At 39.3% G+C, this 9,769-nt stretch overlaps 1 protein-coding gene across 18 annotated transcripts in view; it reads left to right on the plus strand.

Moving 5' to 3' along the window:
* The window catches only part of LOC119785934 (plectin-like), a 158,830-nt gene that overhangs the window by 140,545 nt on the left and 8,516 nt on the right, over positions 1 to 9,769 (plus strand). For 17 of the 18 annotated variants that reach the window (XM_038288968.1, XM_038288974.1, XM_038288982.1 and 14 more), the window contains 4 exons: positions 62 to 145; positions 221 to 325; positions 861 to 959; positions 3,575 to 6,928. In XM_038288968.1, the coding sequence (XP_038144896.1) occupies positions 62 to 145; positions 221 to 325; positions 861 to 959; positions 3,575 to 6,928 (3,642 nt within the window). The remainder of the gene's footprint in view (positions 1 to 61; positions 146 to 220; positions 326 to 860; positions 960 to 3,574; positions 6,929 to 9,769) is intronic. The other variant, XM_038288961.1, reaches the window with a different exon arrangement.

Below are 9,769 nucleotides of genomic sequence, written 5' to 3' on the forward strand. Positions count from 1 at the left end.
TTTCCTTGTCTGCGTAAGAGATTATTATGCCTAACTTTTGAATTAATCTTCTTTTAAACAGAAACTGCTGGAGGAGATTGAACAGAATCAAGGAAAAGTTGATGAGTGTCAAAAGTATGCCAAAGCATACATTGATACAATCAAGGTGAGCGTCAGAGAGATAATGGAAGCATAATCGTGGGGCTTGAAATGATTATAACTCATTTTTTTATACTAACAGGACTATGAGCTGCAGTTGGTCGCCTACAGAGCTCAGGTGGAGCCTCTCGCTTCTCCTCTGAAGAAGGCTAAACTCGATTCTGCCTCTGACAACATCATTCAGGAGGTATGTTTCTCAAACCAAAGCTATATGTTGTGTAAATGACAAAGCATTAGAGATAGAAAGAGACCAAGTCAATGTTCTTCAACAGTCAACGTAATACAGTTTTTTAACTATCCTAAATAACTTTATCAGCCCAGTTATTGAAAATAGTGTTACATTTGTGGCATCCTTCATTATTATGAATATAGATTATGGCCTCAACTAAGACTTTCAAATGATTGTCATCATTAAAAATATCAAAATATTCCAAAAAAAAGGCAAAAGATTTTACTTTTACTGCATCTTAACCTTCTTGTTATCTTTTCAAACCTTGGCTCTCACTACCTGGAATGTGCCACTATCATATTTTGAAAGTCTTTCGTTTTTTTTATTTCTTATTTATAGCTAAGTTCACTTTAAGCCATCCCCAATTATGTTGCATTTAATGTTTGGAAAAAGTTTTTGAGTTTTTAGATCAGTTTACTGAATCTTAACAGAATATTAATTGGTTTGCTGAAGTTTATCTGCTTCCTTGTGTTCTTTGTTTCTTCCACATTAGTATGTAACTCTAAAGACTAAGTACAGCGAGCTGATGACTCTTACAAATCAATACATCAAGTTCATCATCGACATGCAGCAACGTTTGGAGGACGAGGAGGTACGTGGCAACTGGCTGAGGATCCCAAACAAACTAAACTCTAACACTAACCACGAAAACAACCTCACCAAGCAAATATTCACTACACCAGAAAACACACGGCACGGATTTTCTACTTATCACCAAAATACACACAGACACCCCAACACACCCATACGCACAGACACACCCCCATACAGACAGACTGATTCCCAGTTTTGCTGTTCTCTTCACCCACTAACATTTAATGTTTGGGAAACAAATTCCTTTTCACTGGTTATGCATGAAAAAATGGCATCCTGTAGCTTTTCTGTTAGCAAGAATGGTAATGATTTTGAAAGATGTTATATTAATATTCTTAAAAATAAAAAAGGACCTCAATTTATGTTTTCCATCAAATGCAAGGGATGTGTTTTGAGTGTGTTTATTCCTAAATAAATAATGCATCAAATAACAGGAATGTTCACCAATACTGAGCGGCCTCTGATTTTCTGTATTTTTCAATATCCTGAGTCACAGTTTTTAAAACTTCTTTTTAAGACTCCATGTCGCATACTTTTGCATATATGAAGGACGCCCTTTATTTGTAAAATTTACTTCTGAAATGATCTAGCAAAAACATGTTTCTCTAAGTTTCATACTCTCTCAAGAAGCCTGAAGAAACACTGCTTTACAAAACATCTGCTGACTTGGAAGCTAACTGTAAAGAAAAACAGGGGTGACTCATTATTATTTTACTATAGGTTATCTAAAGTCTTCACCAAAAGTTCTCAATGTCTAAATTACATTGAGTGAATCCAGCACATTTCATACAGACACATACATGCATATTAATTTCCATTCATTTTCTATTTATTTCTGTGTTCTATTTCTATTTTTTGGCGGATTTTAAATGAGGAGTGCTTTCTTTCACTTGTTTTGGTTCCTGCTCACCTCTCGTTTTCTCTCCTATGAGTCACTTTTTGTTTAAATTGGCTAAATTTAAGTTCCAGTCTTTTCCCCACCTCTGTTATTCTCATATTAACACCATTAAAAAACACACACATTCTTTTCTAACCCAATGTTTTGTTTGTGTCATTGCTTCCGTTAACTGCTTGCCAGTGCTTTACCATGTTTGAGCATTTAAGAGGTAAACTTGTTGCTGTCTCAGGTACTTATCTAATATATATACCTTATTCCTTCCATTTATGTCGTATTTTGGCTTTTTACTGCATGTTTTTTTATATATCAATTTTTTTTTTTAACCAGAGATGCACTGATCAAAATATTATTTTGCTGTTGAAATTTGAATTTTTTTGTATTGTTATAAAACGCAAACAAATTGATCACAAAATTAACATTTGAACCTTTCTTTTGCTTCTTAGTTACTGGTAATTAACATAGGTAGTGTAGCTAGCACAATTAAAACGGCAGCATGTCTTCTAGGGAATGCAACTCCGTATCTTTAGGATTTCCAAAAGGCTGCCGGTGATTTAAAATCATGAAGTATTCCTTATCTGAAGTTAGAAGAGTTCTCTAACTAAAGCTCTAAAGGGTAAAACCAAGTAATTTGGGTGTATAGTGTTTTGCTTTTTTTATCTGTTAAAAGTTCTACCCTCCCCCATTTCTTCCCTAGCTATATAAATGAGCTGCAGACATTTCTCAAAGGGCCTTAAATATGCTGTTGGGTTTTTCAAACAGCCTTTAACACATTTAAGTTTTCTCTCTCTTTGAAATATATCAGTAGTACTAAACTATTTAAGTTCACAGTTAGAAAGAGATTGTATTTTTTTTTTCCAGCTAGTTTTTCAGTGCATCTCTAGTTTTGGTGGAAGTCTTACAAGTTCAACACCTTGTCTTTGATATCCATTCTAACAGCCTTTGTAAAGGGTTCAGCTTTTAATACCAATCCCTCTGAAACATATTCCAGTGTTTTCACAAAACTTGTCTCAACTAACATGAATGTTTCATCTTTGACTTTGCTTAACCCTTTACCTCCACTAAGTCACAACAGTGATTTAAAGAACTCCCAGTGCATGTGTTCGAAGTGTAGATATGACTTTGATAAAAAGCTTGTAGGGATAAGGAGTTTTAGGAAGTTGGCTAAATGCTTTACACACACATACAAATACATAAACATGCTGGTATGAAACTGAAAGCAATCAGTTGATTGATATCATCAGTTACCATTTTGAAATACTGTGGATTATTTGTATCCTGGTTCAAAAATCAGCTCCCTCGTCATTTCCGAAAGAGAATGCTACAGCTACATTTGCATGCCATGATTTTCTTGCTGTGTTGTGAAGTGATATTTTGTTCCCTTACATTAATTTAATCATTCACGTTCCTCTGTTTGCTCTGATTTGTCTTGTCATGATTGATTTTTGATTGCATCGTGAATTTAACATCACTATAATGAATGTGCATCTAATTTGCATCTAGTAATTGAACTCTTTCTTGAGCTAATTTTAACCTTAACACTGCCTAGGTAATACATCACATTTACTTGCTCTTAAACAGTGAGTTAAGGCTGTCATAGAAACAGTTTTAATAATTGTATTCCACACTGTTTTGAGCTGGTCAATGTTAGGTATTACCTTTAACCTATCATGCTTGATTATAATCCTTTCTTTACCATTTTGCTTCCACTAATGCAGAAAGCTGCACAGAAACTCAAAGCAGAAGAGCAAAAAAAGATGGCGGAGATGCAGGCTGAGTTAGACAAACAGAAGCAGTTAGCTGAAACTCAAGCAAAGGCCGTTGCTAACGCTGAGAAAGAGGCCCGTGAGCTGAAGCTGAAAATGCAGGAAGAAGTAAACAGGAGAGAAGTTGCTGCTGTAGATGCGGAAAACCAAAAGCAAAACATCCAGCTGGAGCTAAGTGAGCTTAAAAACCTCTCAGAGCAACAAATCAAAGACAAAAGCCAGCAAGTGGATGAAGCTCTTCAAAGTAGACTCAAGATTGAAGAGGAAATCCGTCTTATAAGACTTCAGCTTGAGACAACCGTAAATCAAAAGGCTACCGCAGAATCTGAGGTCAAGCAACTTCGCGATAGAGCTGAGGAAGCAGAAAAACTCAGAAAGGCTGCCCAGGAGGAGGCCGAAAAGCTCCGTAAACAGGTCAGCGAGGAGACACAGAAAAAGCGCATGGCCGAGGAGGAACTTAAGCGCAAATCTGAGGCAGAGAAGGAAGCAGCGAAACAAAAACAAAAAGCCCTTGAAGACCTTGAAAACCTCAGAAGGCAGGCTGAAGAAGCTGAGAGACAAGTCAAGCAAGCAGAGGTTGAAAAAGAAAAACAAATCAAAGTAGCTCATGAGGCAGCCCAGAAGAGCGCTTCTGCTGAACTCCAGAGCAAACACATGTCATTTGCAGAAAAGACCTCCAAATTGGAGGAATCACTCAAGCAAGAGCACGGCGCCGTGCTTCAGCTGCAACAAGAAGCAAATCGTCTCAAGAAACAACAAGAGGATGCAGAAAACGCCAGAGAAGAGGCTGAAAAAGAACTTGAAAAATGGAGACAGAAAGCCAATGAAGCCCTTCGTCTAAGACTCCAAGCTGAAGAAGAAGCACACAAAAAGACTGTAGCCCAAGAAGAAGCCGAAAAACAAAAGGAGGATGCAGAACGGGAGGCAAAGAAGAGAGCCAAAGCGGAAGAGTCAGCTCTGAAGCAGAAGGAAATGGCAGAGCAAGAACTTGAGAGGCAGAGGAAGGTAGCTGAGAGCACAGCTCAGCAGAAGCTCACAGCAGAACAGGAGCTCATTCGACTGAGGGCAGATTTTGACAATGCAGAGCAACAGAGATCCTTGCTTGAAGATGAACTCTATCGTCTGAAAAATGAAGTCATTGCTGCACAGCAACAAAGAAAAGAACTAGAAGATGAACTGGCCAAAGTGAGGAGCGAGATGGATTTACTTATTCAGTTGAAGTCTAAGGCGGAAAAGGAGTCTATGTCCAACACAGAGAAAAGTAAACAACTTCTTGAAGCAGAAGCCTCCAAGATGAAGGACCTGGCTGATGAAGCAAGTCGACTCAGAGCCATTGCAGAGGAAGCCAAGCATCAGCGGCAAATTGCAGAGGAAGAAGCAGCTCGGCAGAGAGCGGAGTCTGAGCGGATTCTCAAAGAGAAGCTTGCTGCGATCAGTGAAGCAACCCGCCTTAAAACAGAGGCTGAGATTGCGTTGAAAGAGAAGGAGGCAGAAAACGAGAGGCTCAGGCGCCAAGCTGAGGATGAGGCTTACCAGAGGAAATCCCTCGAGGACCAGGCAAACCAGCACAAGCAAGACATAGAAGAAAAGATAGTCCAGCTTAAAAAGTCATCGGAGGTTGAAATGGACAGACAACGAGCATTAGTGGATGACACGCTCAAGCAGAAGCGGATTGTTGAAGAAGAAATCCGAATTCTTAAGCTTAACTTTGAAAAGGCTTCATCTGGAAAACTCGATCTTGAGCTAGAACTTAACAAGCTGAAAAACATTGCAGAAGAAACTCAACAAAGCAAGCTTAGAGCTGAAGAGGAGGCTGAGAAGCTGAGGAAGCTTGCCCTGGAGGAAGAGAAGAGGAGAAGAGAAGCAGAAGAAAAGGTCAAGAAGATTGCCGCTGCGGAAGAAGAGGCGGCCAGACAACGCAAGGCAGCCCAAGATGAGCTTGAACGTCTGAAAAAGAAAGCAGAAGAAGCCAGAAAGCAGAAAGATGAAGCTGATAAAGAAGCTGAGAAACAGATTGTTGAAGCCCAACAAGCTGCCCTCAAATGCAGTGCAGCAGAGCAGCAAGTGCAAAGCGTCCTTGCTCAACAGAAAGAGGACAGCTTAATGCAGAAGAAGCTTAAGGAAGAGTATGAGAAAGCCAAGAAGCTTGCTAAAGAGGCAGAGGCGGCTAAGGAAAAGGCAGAAAGAGAAGCAGCTCTTCTTCGTCAACAAGCAGAGGAGGCAGAAAGACAAAAGGCTGCTGCTGAGCAGGAAGCCATCATCCAAGCCCAAGCTCAGGAAGATGCTGAGAGGTTGAGGAAGGAGGCTGAATTTGAAGCTGCTAAGCGAGCACAGGCAGAGGCTGCAGCTCTCAAGCAGAAACAACAAGCCGATGCTGAAATGGCAAAGCACAAAAAGCTGGCTGAGCAAACACTTAAACAGAAGTTTCAAGTGGAACAAGAGCTGACAAGGGTTAAACTTCAGCTTGATGAAACGGATAAACAGAAGTCTGTCCTGGATGATGAGCTCCAGCGCCTTAAGGATGAAGTTGATGATGCTGTCAAGCAAAAAGCCCAGGTGGAAGATGAACTGTTCAGAGTTAAGGTTCAGATGGAGGAGCTACTCAAACTAAAATTGAAAATTGAGGACGAAAACCAGCGGCTAATCAAAAAGGACAAAGATAACACACAAAAGTTCCTTGCTGAGGAGGCTGAGAATATGAAAAAGCTTGCAGAAGATGCTGCTAGGCTCAGTGTTGAGGCCCAAGAGGCTGCTCGCTTAAGACAAATTGCAGAAGATGATCTCAACCAGCAGCGAGCACTGGCGGACAAAATGCTCAAAGAGAAAATGCAAGCCATTCAAGAGGCATCCAAACTCAGAGCTGAGGCTGAGATGCTCCAAAAGCAGAAAGATCTAGCTCAAGAGCAGGCTCAAAAGCTTCTGGAGGATAAACAGCTGATGCAGCAGCGTCTAGAGGAGGAGACAGAGGAGTACCAGCGAACACTTGAAGCGGAAAGAAAAAAGCAAATTGGTATCTTGGCTGAAGCTGAAAAACTAAAACTTCAGGTCTCTCAGCTCAGTGATGCTCAGGCCAAAGCTGAAGAAGAGGCCAAAAAATTCAAGAAACAGGCTGATACCATTGCAGCCCGCCTTCACGAGACTGAAATCGCAACAAAGGAAAAAATGACTACTGTCGAAAAACTGGAATATGAGAGACAAAACACAAGCAAAGAGGCTGATGATTTACGCAAAGCAATCGCAGACCTAGAGAATGAGAAGGCTAGACTGAAAAAAGAGGCTGAGGACCTTCAAAATAAATCAAAAGAGGTATTGTGTCAAAAATGACATAGCAAAGCAGCTTATGTCATTGTCAATACTGTCTAAATACTAACCCATGTCCTTCCTAAAATTGTTTTTCTTTCTTTGATTATACTAATCACAAATCAGTACTTTTCAATTATGTTATGATTTTACTTTTAATATTCTTACAATGCACTGTGCTCATGCAGATCATATCCTGAATGCCTCCTGACGCCCTGGAATGTTTTGCCATTTTAAGACCTGTCTCATTTTCTGTTAATCTCATCTTTGACTTTAAACTCAAATGCTATAAACTAGTTTGGAAAGGCCAGTTTAAAATGACAAAACCGTTTGAGTGAAAGATAAAAAGCAATTCATTGGTTGACAGGGATTCCAAAATCCACAACACCAATAACTTGGCGAATTAAAATTTTTCCCATTTGTCTACCAAAAAGAACATATATCTACGTATCCATGTTCAGCAAAATTAAATAGATTTTTCTGAATCCGTGACTTAAATATCAGCTGAACTTTATGCAAGTTAAGCTGACACCTGAATGATGTTTTTAACTTGTTTGAGTAACTAGATTTGTCCCTCCTACAATAATCATTAGCGACTGTTAACTTGAACAAATTTCTTGACATGCATATAACCTAAAATCCAAGAATCATCTATCAGCCTTTTACCAGAATTATTATTATGACCATTATTTGGATATCCAGCTTGTTTTAAAATGGCCATTTACAAGACAGTCATGGTTCTCACTATTTCAATAACTAAAGATGAGATTTAAAAGAAAAGTTCTCAAAAAAGACATACAAGATTTGTTTTTTAATGATTATTTGTTTGAAGTGTAGCTAAACTCAATGTAGAAACTCCCCACACAAATGTTGATAACTTCCAATAAAGTCAATCATGCTAAGAGACACAGAGGGTCCAACTGTGGGTATTAGCAGATGGGGCTAAATGTGTGTTTGGACAGAAGGAGGACGAGTGATACGAATTTGACGTGACAAATGCCTAAAATAAAACGTTCTGCTGATGTAGGTACTGCGATGCCCACCCGAAAAATGCTATTGATTAATACTCCCAACACATGCATTTAAAAAATCGTGATTAGCTTCAGGGGTTTGTCTCATTTAAAAGGTTTTATGGTGCACTCCATTTGTGCTCAAAGTCAAAATACGACACAGATTTTTTTATCTTTTTTTTTTTTTTTCTTGTACCATCAGCCAAACAGTTGAGAATTAAGCGCCCACAAGTGGGAAACTGGAACACTATCACATCTGAGTTAATGTCAATCTGACTTCTGAGTTCTGAACTAAATATAATGCCCTGTTATACCCAAATGCAAAATGGTAGACAATGGTAGACCAAGCTGAACTAATAGGAAAATGAGCTGTAGCAGCCACATTATATAGAGGTCAGCTCTCATACAGTTTTAAACCAAATATTTCAAAATTAAATAAGATTACACAAAATTCCCAAGGTTTTCTAAGTAACATGAACATACTCTACTGCAAAAAGAGAATTTTGGATTTACCGTAGTTGCTATTTAAAACCTTCAAAAATAATAAGGTATTTTTTTCTAACACATTGCAGTGTGATTAACATTATTACTATTGCTATTCCTTTTAAACAAAATGCAATGCAAAATAAATTGCTAAAGCAAGTTTTTCATAATCGCATCTTTATTCTTAGCTTAATTACAAATATATTACTATAGTTATGAGGTTTGTACAGTCCACTGTAATGCCTCGCTAACATAAAATAGGATAACACTGTTATGGCTTATATTGTCTTTATAAAGCTTCTGCATTTCTGTTGTTTTACTATAATATAAGTAAAAAGTTAAAGTTGTCTTTTGCAGAGGCTTTATTCTATTCATTTTTTAACAAGCTTGAGTAACAGTAATTTTAATTGTTTGGATTCATACTGGATAATTAACATTAACAATAGTTTATAAATAGCTGCCATGGCTGATTAAAAAAACAAAACTTGTATTTGTTCTACCCGCCCACTGAAGCAGGTGAGTCCAATCTGCACAGTGAATTAACCTGTGCAGATTGGACTCACCTGGTTAATGCTTTTAAAGGTACACTATGCAACCGGTGTTGATTTTCCAGCGAGGCTCCCCTCAGAGGGCGAAAGTAAAAGTGCACTGTCGTAAATATGCACAGCTGTTCTCCTGGTTTCTCCGTCAAGCCAGGCGCGGTTGTTTTGAGCTTAGCAGACAGGCGAACGCAACAAATGACTAAGCATCTGACGCGCGTGACGCGCCGCAAACGCGCTGCTGCTCGAGATGGAAAAATTTAATTTTTGCTGCTCGACGCACAGCGTCAACCAATCAGAGAAGCTGATCTGGGAGCTGGCAGGGAGAGAGACACAGCACTGATGATCAGAGCGCTATGATCACTCCTCTTAAACAGTTTATTGACGCCTAAATTAACTTAAAATGCAGAAATCTGCCGGCAGAATATGTTGGCTTTTATTATCCTGCTGCCTGCAGTTTGGATTATTTAGATGAAAAACACCTACAAGCTGCCGCGGTGAACCGCGAGGAGGCGACCCGGCCAGAGGCTGCTGATGAAGGGATTCCTACTGTCGGCACCCCGCTGGTATGTGGGGGTCTGAGCGGCTCCGACAGAAAAAATATTGTAAGGCAGGATGATAATCTGAATGAACTGACTGCACTGATTACGTTTTCAGGTGTATTTTCTCACTTAAAAACATTAAAACTACTTTATTCCCACTGATCACAGCAAATATAGCTGCAAGGCAGAGAAAGGATAGTGAAGCTCCGCCCAACGCGCGTCAGACACACTTTTGCACCGCGCAGCCAGAGCAGCAAAGCTGCTTCAGCCGCG

The sequence above is a fragment of the Cyprinodon tularosa genome, unplaced genomic scaffold, assembly GCF_016077235.1.
Source record: "Cyprinodon tularosa strain WSP-4 unplaced genomic scaffold, ASM1607723v1 ctg107, whole genome shotgun sequence".
NCBI classification, from domain to species: Eukaryota; Metazoa; Chordata; class Actinopteri; order Cyprinodontiformes; family Cyprinodontidae; genus Cyprinodon; species Cyprinodon tularosa.